The sequence below is a fragment of the Schistocerca gregaria genome, chromosome 6, assembly GCF_023897955.1.
Source record: "Schistocerca gregaria isolate iqSchGreg1 chromosome 6, iqSchGreg1.2, whole genome shotgun sequence".
Classification (NCBI taxonomy): Eukaryota; Metazoa; Arthropoda; class Insecta; order Orthoptera; family Acrididae; genus Schistocerca; species Schistocerca gregaria.
In genome coordinates this window covers 231,673,038-231,696,044 of record NC_064925.1, presented here as the reverse complement: position 1 = coordinate 231,696,044, position 23,007 = coordinate 231,673,038, and the positions used below count along the sequence as shown (strand labels likewise).

Genomic DNA, 23,007 nt, shown 5'->3' with positions numbered 1-23,007 from the left:
TTGCCTTAATGCCGAAGTTTGAACAGTGAAAATAAATAATTTCTACAATCGATGGCGAATATTATGTCTTTTAAAAAGTTCTACATGACTGTGAACCACAACCACAACCTGATATATTGAATACAGTATGTTCATGAATTACTTTTGAATTTCATGTATTACTAATTTCTTGCTTTATGTTAGGACATTGTTGACTAACTTTCTACGGGAGTAAAGATCTCCATTTTGAACTCTACACAAGGGGACAAGATCTACAAGAGAATTATTTTTATGTCTTATGATCGTACAATCAGCAAGAAAAACCACCAGGTAGTAAATGTATAGGTACATGTGTGTAACAGTTCTAAGATCGTTAAAAATATTCCTGTAATAAGTATGATTATTTACTTTATACAATATTCTCTTCTGTTCTCTTCACTGAATAAACAGGTTTCTTGGTTGTACTGTCGCAGAAACGAGAACAAAGACTTAACTACTCAGGTTAAGCAACATTTTTGTTTTTGTATCAGCACAACAACATATGTTTTTAAGGACAGAACATGCTAAACTATATTAAAATCTTGAAATCTTTGCGAAGATACTTTTTGGTTCTACTACTATATTCAATCATCGCACAATATTTGGAGAAAAGTGAAGTTTCGTTAACCAAAAGTACGTTAATGAATACAAGTATTCAGGAACAGTTCTCATAATGTTAAGTTCTTTGACGATGTCTATACTTTTTTATTCAGAAAAATACTATTCCTGTTAGCTGAGTTTAAATAAATGTGATTCAGTAATTCATTGCTGACTGGAAATATGCTGACTACATTAGTTTCTAATTTGTACATAGCAATATTCGAGCGTACTGTGAACGTATCTTTGATACAGCGCTTCATTTCTCCTAGGATGTGAATTACCCAATTCAGGATGTGATGTGTCTGTAGTCTTAAACACTTAATAATTTCTAATTCCTGTAGCATTTTGTTTGAGCGTATTGTTTTTATAGCCTATCGAGTATTATCACAACTACTGCTTTGTAAGTACTGAGTCTTAGGTAATCCACTTGCCTGGAACGGTCTGCTAATGTTTTCCAACATTTTGTAATCTGCCTTTCCAGTAATAGGACTTCGGTACTTTTTATTGCTTTGTCTGTTTTATGAGTGCCATGTAAACCGGCACCTATCAGCTGGACTAGCTGCTTAAAACATTTCATTTGCAGATCACATTTTCTTATGTGTCTTCAGTGCAATAAATGGTCACTGTCCACAGACCAAGTATAGCGGTAAATCAAATAATAACAGCCTCTTACGAAGAAGAAGTTTTTGTTTTAAGAAATGGGAATTTTAATTAACTTTAAGAAGAATTTAGTTAATTAAGGAAGGTAAGTAGTGAGCGTGAGAACGGACTGTAAGGGTGGAAGGATGTCAATAAATAAAAAAAGAGAAATGATTAACGCCACAGCTTCGGCTGCTCATTGTCACATACGTCTGGAGACAGCACTTGGTACTAAAGTGATACAACGGAAGATGCATAAATAAAATTTTCACTGCTGGACAGCATTTTCCAGAACTTTCTATAAACCAAATGAATATAAAGGAGGCTTAGTCACTATACAATACTCGGAATAGCGCTAAATGGAAATATGTATGTTTTGCAATTGTTCTGTATGTATGTACGATGATGAGCAGTTGCAAAATAAAAAAAAAAACGTAAAAGAACACAGTTTAGAATCATAGTCTGTTGAGAACGTGAACATTTCAGGTTGTTGCACTGAATTGAGACATGGAATTAGCTGTGGACTATTCAGAGGAAACACATAAGAATTCAGCAGAATTGATCCAGAAAAAGCAACCTATATCTATTTGCCAAGATAAGGATTTGAAACACAATCCTTCCGAATGCGAATCTTGCACCTTAACTGAATAAAACATAGCTTCCATTTCCAGAACGATAGCAGTCCTACCTCATTATTGACTCCAACAGAATATCATTGCACTTGGCCTTGGTGTCACTTAGCGATGTGATCGAGTGGCAGTCTTTTACGTCATGGAGAAGGCACGACCCTAACATCCTACATCATTTGATGTTAGCCATGCCATCCGACGATACGTATTAGAGTCCACATCTCCATGAGTGCACGTTCCGGTTTTCTCACGGCCTACAGTGTCTTGGGTCAGCAGTGATTGCGTCCATTAGATGTATTCAACTCCTCCAGGGTCAACAACGCTGATGTTAGAGGCAGCTGACTGGGATTATAACTGCTCATTTAAGAGACCAAGCGCTGCGGTTCAACAACAGATTCACCGGTGTCAATGGTGCACAAAAATTTTGCTTGTGAGTAACAACTATACGATACACCAAAAAAAAGGAAAAATGTTTAAACGATTAACAAAAAGAGGGAGCTTCAATTTTTTCCTGTTAGGGTAAATGACGATATAATGATAGGAGGGTCCTTAAGCAACGAAATCAAAATAAATCAGCAAAATTATAAAAAACCGCGTACTGTACGACGGGATAAACGCTAGGAAAGAGTGAGTGGCACTGCCGTGACCTCCCTCCTCGATACAGAGCGCAGGAACTACTGCACTGTGTCATAGTAACATCGTACGGAGTTTACAGTAGTTTCAGAAACCGACGCTGACAGGTCGAAGCATGAAATAAGGTATACAAGTGACTTGCATTGTGTGCATTGAGGGATGGGTTTACAAACACTGTTATCATTAAAATTTCTGATGGTAACCACAGATGGACAATTTTTCAGTTCGAATATCGAAATGTGCCATCGCCATAAATTTCACCCCCTCCCCAAGTCCCGGATTGTTTAATGAACCGTGCTTCAACATATAAAACACCCGTTTCAAGCATCATTATGTTTATGCCACGTCCTGAGCAATGTTTCATACGATGATATAATGTTGGAGGTACATTTAGTGGTATAAGTGGATACTCCAGAATATGTTGCCGATAGAAATGCAAATAGAAAAGAAGTGCGAAATTAAAAGAGCTTCCCTGATGGTGAAATTTCATTGCATGAACAACGAAAATGTAAGTTACATTTTTTTCCTTTCATTTTTTCGTGGGAAGTGTTAGCAAGATAAAGCTTCTTAAAGATTTGAAATTATGGGTAAAGTATGTTGCAATTCGCGCGCCGGAATCACGAGCCTCAAAATACATACATTGTGCAAAGCAGCTGACGGATCACTTTTTTGAAACCTAGTAATTGTTTCCCAGTGCAACGCATAAGTTTGAAATTTGGCTCGAAGGTACCTACCAACCTCTGATGTAATGGTGAAAAAGTATGGAACCTTGTGATGTCGCCGTCAGGTTCTTCGACGCTTCAGACAGTAAGGCGTCGACACATGCGAGGAAAAAGGCCAGTCTCAGAAGTTCAAGTAAGGTGTTAGGTGAGGTAATGATGTTACTTTGGCTCCAAATTGCATCACCATTCTGCCCAACGCTAGTATGGGCGTGTCACACAATGTGAAGGTCGCCACACACCCTCTTACCCACGTTTCACCTCTTCTTTGACGCTCCTGTCATGGAGGTTACAACAGTGACGCTTAGCATTGAAATCTCATGTTTTTCTTAAGGTTGGGCGAGGGAAACATTTCAGGTACACCAACGCTCAGAATTGAAACGAAAAGCGCGCGCCCGCATCTCGTGGTCGTGTGGTAGCGTTCCCGCTACCCGCGCCCGGGTTCCCGGGTTCGATTCCCGGCGGGGTCAGGGATTTTCTGTGCCTCGTGATGGCTGGGTGTTGTGTGTTGTCCTTAGGTTAGTTAGGTTTAAGTAGTTCTGAGTTCTAGCGTACTGTTGACCATAGATGTTAAGTCCCATAGTGCTCAGAGCCATTTGAACCATTTTTGAAAAGCGCGCAGGAGGTGGCATATAGGGCGTCAATGGAAACTCCGCTTCTGGAGAGGATTTCATTTACACACATTTTGCGGTCGAATATGACAGTCTGCAGTGTAATGTGCAACGGAGCGACGTTCGTAACAATTTTCGAGACTGCTGGCACGATTCAACACTTCTCTGAGAACACAGTTGGGTTGCAACACCACCTAGTTATCTGACTGCTTTGGAGTGTATCGCGGACACACTTTTTGTTCTAGCGTGGAGGGTGGAACCACTAGGGACCGTTCAAACCCATTACATGAAATCTGAACGTGACCCGAAGCCGCGAAGGGTGTTTATGTTCCTACAGCTCTCCTGTACCGCTCCCTTGTGTGACGTGACCACGTCGAGGGTAGTGTAACATTGACACGTGCTTGAATAAAACCTCCCAGTTCTGCAACACCCTCGGTGTAACTCTCGCACCTTTGTTGAGCACGTTAAATATGTACCTGTAGAGAGATCACGTCTCTTCGATCTCTATGCACTTTCGAGCAGGCAGCTGCCTGCCTGTTATCAGAATTATGCCCCAAATTTTTGCGCTAATGTCTTTCTTCTTTTTCCTTCCTGAAGTACGAGGTCGAGTGAGGGTGTTGCCTTATTCGAGAAAATTTCTGTTCGGTGTGATGAATGGCACCTTGCTCTATCTGTAGAAAAATGTAAGTTAATGCACATCAGCAAGAAATGTAATTCTGTAAAATCAAATATCTGGGCATAGAGTTGTAAAGCATTATGAAACAAAACGAGCTCGTAAGAAAGGTCGTAGGGAAAGCGACTAGTCGACTTAGTTTCACTGGGAGAATTTTATGACATTGTAGCTCATCTCTAAAAGGGTGGCCGCGTACAGAACACGAGCGCGACATATTCTTGAGTACTGATCGAGTTTTTGGGATCCCCAAAAGGTCGAATTAAAGAAAAACGTCGAAGTGGATCAGAACGTGCTGCTAAATTTGTTACCAATGTGTTCGATCAACATTCGAGTATGACATGTTTCGTTAGCTCAAATACGAATCCTTATAGAACAGACGACGTTTTTTTCACGAAACACTATGGAGACGAGAAAAGTTGGAGAACCGGCATTTACAGATGGTGGCAGAACGATTCTGCTGCTGTCAACGTACATATCGCGTAAGGACAGCGAAGAGAAAATATTAGAAACTAAGTGTTCTACGGAAGCGTATAGATAGTCGTTTTTCCTTCGCTTCATTTGCAAGTGCAACAGGAAACGAAATGTCAAGTAATTTTACACGTTCCTCCATCATGCACTGTGTAGCGGCATGCGGAGTATGTATGTACATGTATATTTGTCATGTTGTCGTGGTTCTCCAAAAATTTCATCTGTCAGTGAATCAGATTTAGTGCCAAGCAGCAGTATCCATTTGGAGTCTGAAGTAATAACAGTTCCTCCACAGACGGCGCATCGAGAGTACGAGGTGCATTCAAGTTCTAAGGCCTCCGATTTTTTTTTCTAATTAACTACTCATCTGAAATCGATGAAACTGGCGTTACTTCTCGACGTAATCTGCCTTCATTAAACTGTTCCACCCACGAACGCACTTTCGACGCATCCATAGCACTATCACCACATGTCTCCTTCAACTGTCGATGAATTTCACACCACACAAATTCAGAAAACGAATGATTGCACGCTGTTCAAGTAAGGAAAACGTCGCCATTTTAAGTATTTAAAACAGTTCGCATTTTCGCCGCTGGCGGTAAAATTCCATCTGCCGTACGCTGCTGCCATCTCTGGGACGTATTGACATTGAACCTGGCCTCATTTTAAAACATTGCGCATGTTTCTATCTCTTTCCAATCTGGAGAAAAAAAATCGGAGGCCTTAGAACTTGAATGCACCTCGTACAATGGTTAGGCCGGAGGAGATATAAACCAAGCATGAAGTCACTATATTAAACCAACATCTCGATCAACATCTCCATCAATTTGCAGACGACTTATGGGATACTGTACAATTCATTTCTTTATTCCTATGGTGAAATTTTGTTTAGAGATTGGTTGCAATGAAATATATCTTAAAAGATGTAATATTTCCTTGTACAGGTAAAGTTGTTTAAAATCATTACACACCTTTCGAAAGTAAGTCAGTGAATTTTGAGGCTGGGTTAAGGTATGATGTCCTTACCACCAGATACAAACAGTCTTCTACTTGAGAGTGTTTACTATGTCTAGATATTAGTATTTGAATGATAAGGGTCATTATATATGTATACTAACCCTCAGATCTAAAACTCAATAAATGATGACGATTTTGAGAAGACAGGAGGATAATGTCCAACTCATCATAAGCGTTTTCTCTGTATTTAACATTTTCTAATACGTTATGCTTCTTTTTTCTGTGTCTGTAATGCATTAAGAAAAAGACATAGAACACTAACCCCTATATTGTGTAAACATCGGACGCTATGGGTAGAACTGGTGTTATTTCTTGTGGAAGCACGATAAAACATTCCACTTGTATTATTCAGAAATCTTCAGAAAACTAAATGCTATCTGCCAAACTAATATATTTTGTTTTTCGTTCAGTGGAAGGAGCGAACTGTGTGAAAGTTCGGAAAAATTGGGTTAACTGTACAACTACATGTGTAATACCAAAACAAATAGTGCCCCTGTTAAAATCGTTGTTGGATTCCAGCTGTAAGTGACAAAAGTTATAAACTCATCAGCTTTGATGCTGTGGCAATAATTGTGCCTCACTACGGTAACGTAATCTAGGACAGGAAGAAGGTCAGCATCGATCGTAATGTGATCTGTATTTTATTGGAGCATATTATAAACATTTTACTGTTTCTCACTTTCACTTGGCAGCCACGAAACGTATTTCAAAATTTCTTTACGTTGTATCTACGTACCCTTGTACTGGTGATTATATTATAGTTTTAGATTATAAAATAAAATAAAGAACGGACAGTTACAATTTTTGCACCAGCTTGCTGCTCCCGTTTTAATATTTTATGGAACTTAAAATTTTTAATTCATCGTAATGTACTTCACTATAATGAATGCAATATTTGTCGCAATGTTTATTTTAGTTTTTATGCCTCTTGACAAAATTATAATTTACTATAATTATTTTGAATTCATGGTACTCTTAAGGTGTACAAAAAAATTTAAAAGATCTTAACCCACTTTTGAATATTTGGATAATGGAAACAGAGGACCTTGAACGTCAAATATGGCGTAAACCTAGGTTAGCTGTACGGGTTTGTAAAGACCAGCTTCTGTTTGATTGATACTAATTTATCTCGAAATATGTGTCGTCATACCTATTATGAGTCTACATGACTACCTATAACGGTACATATTTGTGCAACCGGTATTTTGCACAACTGTCTCATGGTTCTTGGTTAGTGTGCATTTTCCGTGTCTAGTTCCTGTTTAATTTTTGTATTTATGTCACTGACGCCAGGAGCGCTGTTAGCTGACAGCTAGGTCTGCAATAAAACACAGATGACATTACGACCGATGCTGAGCTTCTTTCTGTCCTGAAACTGAAACTGTCAGCTCCTCTTTACATATGGGGTAATGAGAGAAACCCGACTTTTTTCCCTTAGTTAGGTGACTTAGATGTTGGTTTCGAAACAGCACGGCAGCGATAGGGGCATGCATTGCCTGTATGTAGCAATGGGCTAAGGCCGCAGTTATCAAACCATTTTTTCTTTAGGACACACCAAAGTATGTTTCAAAATTTCGCGGCACCCCTAAATATTTATTTTTTCTTAGATGGAAATAAGAAAACTCATAAAGTACGTACAATACCTTTTAAACACTTTCTATTAGGTCGCTTTCTTGTCTGTTTGTCTGTACAAATTTTACAATCGATTTTTAACTTCTCGGTGAGCTAGAGCCTTGCAACTTTCAACAATACTCAGAACTGAATGATAGTGCAACACTAGCAAGCTATCTTGTCTGGTGTGTGGCGGAGGCTACTTCGTGTACCATTGCTATTTCCCCTTTTCCTGTAGCACTTGCGAATGTTTCTTGATAATAACGATTGCTAGTAAGTTCCCGTGTGGGATCGATTCTCTGTTATTTCTTCTTTCGAGATCTTCGCGTGAGTTAATCGCAGAAGGAAGCAATGTATTGACTGAATCATGTGACGAGAACCTGAAACAAGCCTGAAATTCACCATATGTCCTGTTTCAATCTAATCAAAATGTTCCAAATCGATTGAAAAATTTGACACACATGAGACTGAAAAGTAGAAAGTGATTATTAATGTAATTTATTAAAGTGTAACATGTTTTTAAAATGCACTAAAAGCTGTGAAATAATTTCTCATAGCCCAAAACAGAATCCTAACCCCAGACAGATAATCGAGAAAATCTCTGCTTGTGAATTTCTAGTAGCTTTAAAAATAGTTGTAGAACTTAATAAGAAGAACGTGGGGCACGTATGATAGTAAAACATCCAACATTCCACATAAGACCTTCACACTATGTTTTTTTCCTTCCTTTTTCCTTTTCTACAAATAGTTACACCGAAGCTATGCATAGCACAATAATAACACCTCTTCCTTAACATCTCACTCATTATAGAGGAATGTTGACTCAGTTTTTCAGGATTGAAAATGGGAAGTTACGGTACTGAAAATGGCTCAGAGATCAACAGTGTGTGTGTGTTCGTGTGTGAAGTGAGTGAAGTGTTATGAACCAATGTGTGTATAGTGTGTTCAGTGACTTATAGTGAGATATGAGTGAACAGTGTGGCATTAAATTATTTAATAAGTTTTTTTAATAAAGTGTTATATACCAGGAGTAAATCTAATGATTGCCTCTAACTAGAAGTCTGTAAATGTATATGTATGCGAATTAGCTTATTTCAAATAGGTCTTAACTTTAAAAAAAAATTGACATGTCCTATAACCTTGTAAAAAAAGGTCTACGGATGAATAAAGCAACTACTACTACTCCTAATAATTATAATAATAATAATACGTAAGTAATGCATTGATAGTTCATCTCCTTACTGTTGTGTACTGCATGCGGCCCACTTTTCTCGTTTTACAATCTACAAGTATTTTCATAACTTAAGAAGTCACAAATTTTCAGGACTATATGTATGGGATTAAGAATCTGTATGGGGCTAGTACAAATTTTTTATAGTTTTTAGTTATTTTGAAAACGCGTTATATTAAAAAGGATCTTATTTAATTTTTTTAAATTATGTAACGGCTATGAGAGACAAGTTTTACAATTTATTGCTCCGACAAACGATTAGTCGAAAAAATGTTTATATTCTTAATATTTTATCTGCGGAATGTTAGAAGACACGAAAAGTCTCGTGATACACCTTTCATGCATTCGCTACACACCAATGTGTCGCGGACACGGGAGTTAAGAAATGCTGGTCTGAGGTTCAACGTGTGCCCCTTCGTCGAAGTTCACCCTGTTATTTGTTGCTGACCACAGTATCTCACACCCGATACTGCTGCTTGGCGGCGAATACGAATCACTGTCGGATAAAGAATTTCCGGTGTCTTGTAGTGTTCACTCCGCAATGTCTGACTGATGGCGTAGGGGCGCGGTACTCACGATCTGCGCCTTCTCGCTGAGGTCGGTGTCCTCGCCCAGCTTGAGGTCCGCGGCGACGAGCATGTTCTCGTGCACGGTGAGCAGCTCCTGCAGCCGGTCATCCTGCGTGATGTAGCAGGATAGCCTGCGGAATTCGTCCAGCTGCCGCTCCACGCCGTTCACCAGCACCGAGCCCGTCACGCCAGTCAGCCTGCAACATGACGAGCGGGAGTCGAAACCGGGTCCCCATCGTCCGGGCAAGTTTCGAGGACCAAAGAAAAGAAAGCGGGATAAAACTGGCCAGCGTTGAGCGACTGGATTCGTGATTTACTGACGGGAAGGTCGCAGTTCGTAGTAATAAACGGCAAATCATCGAGTAAAACTGAAGTGATATCAGGTGTTCCCCAGGGAAGCGTCCTGGGACCTCTGCTGTTCCTGGTCTATATAAATGACCTGGGTGACAATCTGAGCAGTTCGCTTAGACTGTTCGCAGATGATGCTGTAATTTACCGTCTAGTAAGGTCATCCGAAGACCAATATCAGTTGTAAAGCGATTTAGAAAAGATTGCCGTATGGTGTGGCAGGTAGCAGTTGATGCTAAATAACGAAAAGTGTGAGGTGATCCACATGAGTTCCAAAAAAATCCATTGGAATTCGATTACTCGATAAATAGTACAATTCTCAAGGCTGTCAATTCAACTAAGTACCTGGGTGTTAAAATTACGAACAACTTCAGTTGGAAAGACCACATAGATAATATTGTGGGGAAGGCGAGCCAAAGGTTACGTTTCATTGGCAGCACACAGGACACAGGAACATGCAACAAGTCGACTAAAGAGACAGCTTACACTACACTCGTTCGTCCCCTGTTAGAATATTGCTGCGCGGTGTGAGATCCTTACCAGGTGGGATTGACGGAGGACATCGAAAGGCTGCAAAAAAGAGCAGCTCGTTTTGTATTATCACGTAACAGAGGAGAGAGTATGGCAGATATGATACGCGAGTTGGGGTGGAAGTCATCAAAGCAAAGACGTTTTTCGTCGCGGCGAGATCTTTTTACGAAATTTCAGTCACCAACTTTCTCTTCCGAATGCGCAAATATTTTGTTGAGCCCAACCTACATAGGTAGGAATGATCATCAAAATAAAATACGAGAAACCAGAGCTCGAACAGAAAGGTTTAGGTGTTCGTTTTTCCCGCGCGCTGTTAGGGAGTGGAATGGTAGAGAGATAGTATGATTGTGGTTCGATGAACCCTCTGCCAAGCACTTAAATGTCAATTGAAGAGTAGTCATGTAGATGTAGATGTAGAATTACACACCTATAGTTCCGCACAAAATCAATTATTTATATATTGTGATAAGCTAAAGCATTACGACCACTGCCCATCGCGACTTTGGATGCCCCCTGGCAGCGTTGCGGGCACGTGACGCGGTAACAGAAGTACACTTTACTGGACATTAAAATTGCTACACCAAGAAGATAAACGGGTATTCATTGGACAAATATATTATACTAGAACTGGCATGTGATTACATTTTCATGTAATTTGGGTGCATAGATCCTGAGAAATCAGTACCCAGAACAACGACATCTGGCCGTAATAACGGCCTTAATACCCCTGGGCATTGAATCATTAGAGCTTGGATGGCGTGTACAGGTACAGCTGCCCACGCAGCGTCAACACGATACCACAGTACATCAAGAGTAGTGACTGCCGTACTGCGACGAGCCAGTTGCTCGAACACCATTGACCAGATGTTTCCAGTTGGTGAGAGATCTGGAGAATGTGCTGCCCAGGGCAGCAGTCGAACATTTTCTGTATCCAGAAAGGTCCGTACAGGACCTGCAACATGCGGTCGTGCATTATCCTGCTGAAATGTAGAATTTCGCAGGAATCGAATGAAGGGTAGAGGTACGGATCCTAACACATCTGAAATGTAACGTCTACTGTGCAAAGTGCAGTCAATGCGAACAAGAGGTGACCGAGACGTGTAACCAATGGCACCGCATACCTTGACACCGGGTGATACGCCAGTATGGCGATGACGAATACACGTTCCCAATGTGCGTTCACCCCGATGTCGCCAAACACGGATGCGACCATCATGATGCTGTAAACAAGCAAACGTCGTCGAACTGTTCGTGCAGATGGTTGTTGCCTTTCAAACGTCCCCATCTGTTGACTCATGGATCGAGACGTGGCTGAACGATCCGTTGCGGCCATGCTGATAAGATGCCTGTCTTCTCGACTGCTAGTGATACGAGGTCGTTGGGATCCAGCACGGCATTCCGTATCACCCTCCTTAACCCACCGATTCCATATTCTCCTAGCAGTCATTGGATATCGACCATCGAGCAGCAATGTCGTGATACGATAAACCGCACTCGCAATAGGCTACAATCCGATCTTTATCAAAGTCGGAATCGTGATGGTACGCGTTTCTGTTCCTTACACGAGGCATCATGACAAGTTTCATCAGGCAACCCCGGTCAACTGCTGTTTGTGTATGAGAAATCGGTTGGAAACTTTCCTCATGTCAGCACGTTGTAGGTGTCGCCACCGGCGCTAACCTTGTGTGAATGCTCCGCAAAGCGTAGAATTTGCATATCACAGCATCCTCTTCCTGTCGGTTAAATTGCGCGTCTGTAGCACCTCATCTTCGTGGTGTAGAAATTTCAATGGCCTTTAGTTTATGTAAGTGAAGCTGACACGGAAAGGGGATCCCCTAGCGAAGATGTGACCTGCTAATGGAAAAATCTAATTATATAACCGACTTTGAGGAGGAGCAGAGCCTGTGAGCGAGTACCTCGGAAACGGGAAACTGGTCGAATGTTCACATGTTACTGTAGTGAGCACCTACGAAAAGTGGTAGAATGACAGTGAAATTACCACTAGGCGCTAAATGGTTGCACCGCTCTTCACAGAACGTGGGTTTGGAGGGTTGTGTGCTCTGTAAAGTAACATAGATGGTGATCTGTGTTATCTCCGCGGAAAGAACACAATGCTGGTGCACGTGCAAGTGTTTTGGACCACATCGTTGAACATGGAGCTCTACAGCAGAGCACGATACTTGTTCATATGTCGACACAACGACAGCGTCTGTTGCGATTGCAGTGGGCAAGGGACAATCGGGATAAGACCTTCGGTTAATGGAAGCGTGTAGGTTTACTAAATTAGATCGATTTATTGCTCCACAAATGACGTTATCGATGTGAACTGTGGCTCGAAACGTGCTGCGTGCCTCGGACGCAGGCTGGAGGGAGCGGTATTGTGTTACGGGAGACTTTCTCCTGCGCTTGCAAGGGACCTGCTGACAGCTGCGAATCACCCGCTTGCATTCATGCTTGACGTCTTCCCCGTTTGCGATGTCATCTTTCAACAGCCTTGGAGCGAGAACCGTGCTACAGTGGTTGGAGGAGCATTTAGTAAACTCAAGTCGATGTCTCGACGACCAAATTCGCCTGACGTAAATCCTATTGAATCCATCTGGGTCGCTATCGTGCGCTATCGCTGCGTACGCAAACCAGTAGGCCGTTATTTACGCAGATTGCATGACCCGTGCGTAGACATGTAATGCCGCATACCTCCATATACCTACGAACAAACTGTCGGATGCTTGATGCCCAGAATCAGTAATGTATTTCGTTCCAAAGAGGAACTATTAAGCAGATGGTCATAATGTCTTGACTCATCGGTATATATATTTCATCCATCCTGGAAATGGAGAATCTCTTCGATATTTGCCTGTTATCGATATCGATATTGGCAAGTTATCGGTTCCGGGAGTTTCGAGTCCGTATCACGGGACGTCAGTTTATATACACTGACGAGACAATACTCATGGGATACCTCGTAATACTGTGTAAGACCTCCTTTTGCCTTGCGTAGTACAGCAGCTCGACATAGTATGGGCTCAACAAGTTGTTAGAAGTCTCTTGCAGATATATTGAGCCATGTTGACTTTATAGCCGTCCGTAATTGCGAAAGTGTTTTGTGCAAAAACTGACCTCTTGATTACGTCCCATAAATGTTCGATGGGTTCCGTGTCGCGATGTTCTTCAAACAAATTGCGAACGGTTTTGGCCCGGTGATATAGCACCCTGTCATCCATAAAACTGAAGTCGAAGAATGGCTGCAAATCGTCTCGATGTAGCCTAACCATTTCCAGTCAATGACCGATTCAGTTAGACCAGAGGATCCAGTCCATTCCATGTAAGCACAGCCCGCATCATTACGGAGCCACCACCCGCGTGCACAGTGCTTTGTTGACAACTTGGGTCCATGATTTTACGGGGTTTGCGCCACACTCGTTTCCTACCATCAATCCTCAACAACTGAAGTTTGGACTCATCTGACGAGGCCACTGTTTCCTATTCGTCTAGAGTCCAATCGATACGATCAGGAGCTCAGGAGATACGCTGCAGGCGACACTGTGTGATTTCCAGGATGGATTACCCCATACGTCTAGCTCCAACTACCATTTCCCGTTGAAGGTCTGCTAATTCCCGTCGTGAAGCCTTAATCACGTCGGAGACCTTTTCACCTGATGCAGCCGGCCTCGGTGGTCGAGTGGTTGTAGGCGCTTCAGTCCGGAACCGCGCTGCTGCTACGGTAGCAGGATCGAATCCTGCCTCGGGCATGGATGTGTGTGATGTCCTTAGGTTAGTTAGGTTTAAATAGTTCTAAGTCTAGGGGACTGATGATCTCCGATGTTGAGTCCCATAGTGCTTAGAGCCATTTGACATGATGCACTTGACAAATGACAGCTTCGCCAATGCGCTGCCCCATTATACTTTGTGTACGAGATACTATCACCATCCGCATACGTGCATAACGCTGTCTGATGATCTCAGTGTATGTAGAGAGAGGAGATTAAGTAAAATATTTCTATTTACTTACTGAAACCTGACTACGACTTATATTTTATACACTCCTGGAAATGGAAAAAAGAACACATTGACACCGGTGTGTCAGACCCACCATACTTGCTCCGGACACTGCGAGAGGGCTGTAAAAGCAATGATCACACGCACGGCACAGCGGACACACCAGGAACCGCGGTATTGGCCGTCGAATGGCGCTAGCTGCGCAGCATTTGTGGACCGCCGCCGTCAGTGTCAGCCAGTTTGCCGTGGCATACGGAGCTCCATCGCAGTCTTTAACACTGGTAGCATGCCGCGACAGCGTGGACGTGAGCCGTATGTGCAGTTGACGGACTTTGAGCGAGGGCGTATAGTGGGCATGCGGGAGGCCGGGTGGACGTACCGCCGAATTGCTCAACACGTGGGGCGTGAGGTCTCCACAGTACATCGATGTTGTCGCCAGTGGTCGGCGGAAGGTGCACGTGCCCGTCGACCTGGGACCGGACCGCAGCGACGCACGGATGCATGCCAAGACCGTAGGATCCTACGCAGTGCCGTAGGGGACCGCACCGCCACTTCCCAGCAAATTAGGGACACTGTTGCTCCTGGGGTATCGGCGAGGACCATTCGCAACCGTCTCCATGAAGCTGAGCTACGGTCCCGCACACCGTTAGGCCGTCTTCCGCTCACGCCCCAACATCGTGCAGCCCGCCTCCAGTGGTGTCGCGACAGGCGTGAATGGAGGGACGAATGGAGACGTGTCGTCTTCAGCGATGAGAGTCGCTTCTGCCTTGGTGCCAACGATGGTCGTATGCGTGTTTGGCGCCGTGCAGGTGAGCGCCACAATCAGGACTGCATACGACCGAGGCGCACAGGGCCAACACCCGGCATCATGGTGTGGGGAGCGATCTCCTACACTGGCCGTACACCTCTGGTGATCGTCGAGGGGACACTGAATAGTGCACGGTACATCCAAACCGTCATCGAACCCATCGATCTACCATTCCTAGACCGGCAAGGGAACTTGCTGTTCCAACAGGACAATGCACGTCCGCATGTATCCCATGCCACCAAACGTGCTCTAGAAGGTGTAAGTCAACTACCCTGGCCAGCAAGATCTCCGGATCTGTCCCCCATTGAGCATGTTTGGGACTGGATGAAGCGTCGTCTCACGTGGTCTGCACGTCCAGCACGAACGCTGGTCCAACTGAGGCGCCAGGTGGAAATGGCATGGCAAGCCGTTCCACAGGACTACATCCAGCATCTCTACGATCGTCTGCATGGGAGAATAGCAGCCTGAATTGCTGCGAAAGGTGGATATCCACTGTACTAGTGCTGACATTGTGCATGCTCTGTTGCCTGTGTCTATGTGCCTGTGGTACTGTCAGTGTGATCATGTGATGTATCTTACTCCAGGAATGTGTCAATATAGTTTCCCCTTCCTGGGACAATGAATTCACGGTGTTCTTATTTCAATTTCCAGGAGTGTATTTGCATCCACTAACTAACGCTTTTACGAATGATGTTATAATGTATATTCTAATGTATTAAAGATAATTTTTTGTGATGCAATTGCAATTTAACTATGTTCGTTTTTTTTCCCTTACTCGTACAGCGAAACCTATCTGCTTGCCAAATTTCACGATTCTGTGTCAACGGGACGTACCCTACATGGTTTTACGTCAGTTTGTGGACAGACAAACTGACAGCAATGTTTTATAAATGACATCAAATTTACGCCAGTGACTGTAACACTTTCTTTATGTCTCGATTGCAATTTGGGCCTTAGGCCATTATCAAGTGCAGATTTTTGTGGATTTAAGCCATGTCAACTTAAATGACCTGACACTTTTATATGTCGTTGTCATTACTATTAAACACATTAGTGACGCTGTTACATATTGCGAGCACCCATAGCCATATGCCATAAAACAACATAGTCTATAAACACTCATGTTCGTTAGTCTGTCACTAGTCACTTATGCACTTATCTTGATTTATGACATGTGGCTACGTGTGCTCGCAATATGTAACAGCCTCACGAATTTATTTAATAGTAATGACAACGACATATAAATGTGTCAACTCATTTTAAGTTGACATGGCTTAAAGCCCCAAAAATCTGCACTTGATAATGGCCTAAGGCCGAAATTGCAATCTTGAAATGAAGAAAGTGTTACAGTCACCGGCGTAAATATGATCTCTTTTATGAAGTTCTATATGACTGTGAATCCCAGGTATAAAAAATTTAAGACAGCAATATGATCCTATAAGCGTTCCATTTTTACCGACTGAAGCACAAAACCCTAAAACGAGCTTCAGTCTACTTATCGTTCATGCTTTCTGGAAAGGATAAAAATGGATTTACGACAGGACGAAACCCGGTCGCTTTGTCGCGATTTCCTTTCTACGCGAATCAACGAAAGTTTTTCATCGCCTCGATGTACCGGTCGGAAGGCCACCCTAATGTTGTTTGCAAACGTACGCACGGCTACCATCAGCACTTCCTTCGGGTAGAATGCCGCTCTCGAATGGATTGCAACACTTCAGTTGAAAGTAAAGCACTGGCAGAGATAGAATAGAGAAGTATGTGGAACATTAAAGTGAACATTCGTCATGCCTCGAAGGACAGTTGCGATCAATGATTGGGCCCGCATCATCACATTACGCTCAGAAGGCATGTCAACCGAAAAGTTTCTCGATGTGATGCACTGGAGTCAAAGTAAAGTGGCGAGGATACAGAATCGATTCTAGCTGACAGGTAGTGTTGAGGACTTATACCACACTGACTCTCCTCGTTCGACAGGTGCACAGGATGATCTATGTTTACGACAAGGGACCATGGGCTGAGTGCTCCAGAACTGAATTAGACTTTCGAAGAGCCTACATAACGTCAAAAAAGGGTTCAAATGGCTCTGAGCACTATGGGACTTAACATCTGAGGTCATCAGTCCCCTAGACTTAGAACAACTTAAACCTAACTAACCTAAGATCATCACCCACTACCATGCCCGAGGCAGGATTCGAACCTGCGACCGTAGCGGTCGCGCGGTTCCATACTGACGCTCCTAGAACCGCTCGACCACACCGGCCGGCTACAGAACGTCATGTATCGCATCACACTCTTAGCAGATGATTACATAATATGAGCTTCTATTTCGACGACAGTGGCGAACTCCACGTCACACGTAACAACGCCATGGGCTCTGTTAAAGTTGGGCGAGAAACCATGAAGAGTGTACGCCCTATGATTGGCGTCATGTGTTGTTTACGAACGAAACTCGTATTTATTTGTCCCCTGACAATCGGAGACAACGTGTCTGTAGACAGTCCGGCGGTATCGAACGCCTCCAACAATATTTTCAAACATGTTTAATAAAATGGTGGTGGTGTGATGCCCTGGGGTGGCATTACATGGGCCCACCGTACGCCTCTCGTGGTGCTTGAGGGAAATCTCGCTGCTCTGCAGTACAGGGACAGATTAAGCAACCACATCATTAAGATTTGGGTGACAATTTCGTCTTGATGGATGATAATTCGCGTTCTCGTCGTACTATTCTCGTGAAAATGTTCCTTCAGAATGCTGGGACTACGAGAATGGGCTGTTCTACCTGTTCCCCGGACATGGGCGCAATGGAACGTGTCTGCGTCTATCGAAACGAGCAGATTTCGGACGTAGACAACGGCCACGAAGTCTGCGGGACTTGCACAGAATCGCCATTAGGGAATCGGACAGTTTTGGAACAGTGTTCGCTTGATGATCTCATCGACGGCATGCCACAGCAGATTTAAGTTTCTGTTATGTATGAGGCAGAACTATCAGCCTCATGGAAAAAGGGTGACCCGACTGAGTCACGCAGCTTCACTCTTAGTATTATCACGAGGTGTGGCCATTAATTGCACGCGTTGATCACATAGGCTGACGTGAGGAACAATGAACTTTAGCTTTAATTCAGCATCAGCGGTGAACGTCGATCTTGACTTTCTACAATAACATTTACAAGTGCAGTTACAGACTGAACTGCAAATACTTCTTTACAATTCTGATTGCTTCGCACATATAGATCAATTGTCAATGCATAAACTGTGAGTGGCGTCTGACTAGGTCGTAGCTACTGTCTTAGCTGAAGGCTATGCTAACTAGTGTCTCTGCAAATGAGATCTCTGAAGCTACGACAAGTGAACCATTCCTATTAAAGTCGGGTGTAGAACTGGTCAGTGTGCTAGCTTGTCTCGTTAAGAGCAGCCGAGTGGCGGCGGCTCGATCTGCTAGCGTCGACAGTGGCGACTCACGGGTCCGATGTGTACCGACGGACCGCAGCCGATTTGCAGCCTACAACCTAGCCAGTGTGGTGCCTCGCGGTGACACCACAATTTCCATCCAAGCAAGGGGATGTTCCACCACTTACTGACGTTGCTCAGAAGTTCTCTGAAAAACCATCCATTTTAAACTGACGATTTTATCGTTACATAAATTTTTATTTTTATTTTTTTTTAAATTTTTATTTGGTGATCTAGACACATTTCAAGTGAATGCATATGCGTTTCGTAGAACCAATTTTCGAAATGAAGAGGTGATGCAAAACTTGTGTTGATGTGTGTACTTCACATAGCCACACTATATGTAAATCACTTATCGACTGACAGACGATCATATATAAGACGTCTCTGCCCGAGGGAGCGGTACGTCTTTACCGAGCAGGAAAGGTAGTGATGCCAAAGCTTCGAACCATGCTGATCAGTCGCAGCGCTATGCGCACTTGGGTTAGTCACTTCATGCACTTTGAAACACAAAAACAATTTAGTCTCGTTCCTCATATTTGGCACCACATCAAAGCATTCTGAAGGGACCGAAATTAACAGCTTATATTACAAATAGATGAGTACCGGACACTTACCGGTTATGTATTTATTCCAGTATTCTTATAGTTCATCTCCTCCTCCCCTCTGTAATTTCATTTCTTCTGCCTCCCTCTCTCTGTTCATCTGCTCTTCCTCCTCTTTCTGTCCATCTCCTCTCCCCTCTTTCTCTGTCCCTCTTCTCCTCTTCCCTTTCTCTATCCATTTTCCCCTACCCTTCTGCGTGTTCTCCTCCCCTCTGCCTATGTCTTCCTCCTCTTGTCTCTGTCCATCTTCTGATCTTTCCTTTCTCTCTCTATCTCCTCCTCTCCCCTCTTTCTATCCATTTGCCCCTTCCACTCCTCTCTCCACGTTATCATGCTCACTCCAATGTGAGGCTGTATCTCTTTCCAGAGCGTAACTAATACGTGTACCAAAATTGGTACATATATCTATATACACATATTTTACACGTATTCCTACAAATATGCCATTTTTATCTCTAGCGAATTTCAACTTGCAGTTTCATTTTCACGAACGTCGTGTCTCTTGTACTATAATCTGTACTTTGAGATAATTTCGCAGGTACATCCAGTGATATATGTTGCTAATTTCTGCGCTATGTGAATCGAGTTAGTAGTAAAGAAGTAATAAATTAAAACGTCATGCATGATGCGGCAGGTTTTCACGTTTCTCCGTATTTATGACGTCATATCTTCTGAACTATGTGTCACAATGATATAATTGTTATGGCACATTCAGTGATATGAGTGAATACTGTCTGAAAAATGTGCCTCAAATAAAGGTGGTAGTAAAGAATTAAAAATTAAAACCTCCTTCTTGATGCGGCAGTTTAACTGCATGAACAACGAAAATGTAATAAACCATAACCATTTTTGCTTTCACCATTTAGGGAGAAGTGTCAGCGAGAAAAGGTTCTGTTAAGGTTTTAACTAAGTGTAAAGTTTGCTATAATTTACTAAGTACTCTCATTCTCAAATACTGGATGACTAAAGTATGGGTATTCTGGCATCGTGGGCTACTCTGCTTTTTCACCCCCGCTCCCACCCCTTTGACGGGTAGGTGGTTCTTACTGCTACAGCGAATTTTTCCAGACAGTAAGGGATATGTGCACGAAGTTTGGCTGAAGTCGGTGCAGTGGTTTAGGAGATGTTAGAGATACATACACTCACATATGTACATCCTTTTTCATAATATATATGAATACTGTTCATTGCTGCGGACGACAATGACCTGAATCGCGGGCAGGAGTATTGCGAGAGATTTTGTTACGAGAAGTTATGTGGGCTGCTGCGGCACAATTCCGGCTGAACGGTACCGTGTCAGTAAACCGCCTTTAGGTGTCGAACTCATTAGAGCCTCTCTCTCCAAGGTGTGGGCGCTGTCGCCTCTAGCAGCGGAATGAATCCGTCCACTGGTACTTCTGCAACGTTGCATGAGAAAACCACGCAGAACTTTCACTAAATGATAACGTAATTAAATATCCCGAGATTCTGTAAGAGACGTCATTGACGCTTTTGACTGTTTAAATTACTTTACTCACAAACTTCACGAATACAATTTCAGCCCTTCGCCGAATACACGAAAAATTTCTTGTTTCGAAATTTTGACGTCTGCTAAAGCAACGGCTGAAACTGTAACCGCGTAGTTTACCATTGAAGTAATTTTAACAGCCAAAGCCGACACTGATGTAGCTTAAAATGTTTTATACGTCTGTGAACCTCACCAAAGGGGAGTGTTCATCAGATGGGCTGAACACTGCAGAAATGGGTAGCAACTTCTATAGACGTACAATCCCGTTTACGCAGGATATAGGTAGTGGTTCAAACGAATATGGTGAGTAGAGGACAGTGAAATAAGCAAATAATCCTAGTAAATACAGGTCCGTAAACCAATAGTTTCCTCAGTACCACGTATTACCACCAAGTACATAAAAACCTTATAACATAGTTCCCGAGGATATGCACTTGAGGACAACAAGGCTTCAGCATGTCTCCTCATCGACGCCTTTCGCGTTCAAAACTCTCCAATGTGTTCCCAAAGCACTGAGAAACAGCCACAACGCTATCCCAGAGTTCATTTATACTACCACCAGGGCTGGAATACACCAAAGATTGGTGCTACATATTCCCGCACAGCAAAATGATATGAACGAACCTCATACGCATCCTTAGACGATGAGCTACGTCATCCAACAGACATAAACAGTGTCGTCGTATTGGCATGGCTGCTCTGTGCATATAACGTACGAAGGATTGCTGAAAAGTAATGACTCCAATATTTTATGAGAAAACTCTTAAGACTTTTTAAATGTAATAAATGTTATTAACATTCTACACACGTATTCGTCATGCACACTTATTTATTTTTCAATATAGTCGCGCTGGCGACCAACACATTTCTCCCAACGAGAGATCAGTTTGTCGGTAACATCATTGAAGATTGTTTGACTTTATTAACTACCTCAGTTCTGCCTAAACCGCTTTATCTCTATCGAAGTGAGGTCCTCGAAGGTATTCCTTAAGTTTTAGAAAGGGATGAAAATCGAATGGAGCCAAGTCGGAACTGTATGGAGGATGATGATCCTTGACAGTGAATCCAATACGTCGGATTGTTGCAGACATCACAGCGCTCATGTGTGTTCCGGCACTGCTATTCTGAGGGAGAGAGTGTTTTATGTGTGAACGACTCCGTCTGCGGGTAGAAACCGGATTGCAGCTCGCTGTTTCTCAACAATCGGCATAGTTACGTTAGACACCGCTATGTTACATTCTACATTTCGGAGACCTCTAGCAGCATAGGTTTGCAACTTGCGAAGCGAGAAAGTCGACCAAGTAATATGCACGATATGTAATAGCTCAACCGATACAGAGAACAGGATACAACATTTGGAGGCATGTGTACCGTCCGACCGCTGATTATCCTCTTCCAACGACGTAATTGGATGCAGTATGGAGAGTTGTGGGGTCTGGACACTGTCCTCCGGGGCGTTGTCGGCTTTTGTTGACCTTGGAGCCGTTACATCTAACTAAAATAATCTTCAGTCGACATCACAAGGCTGAGTGTGCCCCGTTGCAGTCCCGTCACCGAGAAAAATCCCTGGTATTACCGGGAATCGAAGCCGGGTCCTCAGCATAGCAGCCATATGTGGCGACCACTGGTCTGCGAAGGGCTGACAAAAGACGTAGGACAACGCTGGATCAGAGTAAGCTGATGCAGGAAATCAGCTATGGTTTATTCAGAGGAACTGTAACGGTATTCTCTTTGTGGTGTCAACGCAAGGCACCACACTGGCTACTCCTAGATAATTTAAGGAAGAATGGTGTTTGCCAACCTTGAGGCGATAGAGCAGTCGCAAGGAAGAATGTGCGTCGAAGTTTCTCACAGGTACACATGCAACATGCTCAAATAAGATGGCATCGATGGTGTTGCCATACCGGGGATACGCTCCAAAGGGGTCATCTCCTGTTGAATATGGTTGCACCCACACGATGTTCTTAATTCAGGCATGAAATGCCTGGGGGGTAACAAAAGTGCCTATCGATGTCAAGATTGTCGTCCTGGTTCTTGTCGCACTGTGAACTGTCGTCTTCGACCGCGACATGTGTGGGAATCAACCCCTCAAGTAAAGAGGTGGTTTCATTGTCGCCCTTTATACCACCACCTAACGCGTTTCGATTTTGAGCGACGATGTGTCTGAAATGTTTTCCTTAGCCACCCATAAGAAAACGCCGTGATCTCAAAGCTGGCTGTAGCAGTTCTGATCCCAAAACAACAATATCAGAAACTGAGTTCGCCTTGATGCAAAACACCTTGTTATTCGTTTATTTGGTTCTGAGCACTATAGGACTTAACTTCTGAGGTCATCAGTCCCCTAG

The 23,007-nt window shown here is 43.1% G+C and overlaps 1 protein-coding gene across 1 annotated transcript in view; it reads right to left on the bottom strand.

The window, feature by feature from the left end:
- The window catches only part of LOC126278976 (ATP-binding cassette subfamily G member 4), a 183,965-nt gene that overhangs the window by 59,480 nt on the left and 101,478 nt on the right, over positions 1–23,007 (bottom strand). The window contains exon 3 of the mRNA XM_049979271.1: positions 9,426–9,615. Coding sequence (XP_049835228.1) covers positions 9,426–9,615 — 190 coding nt within the window. The remainder of the gene's footprint in view (positions 1–9,425; positions 9,616–23,007) is intronic.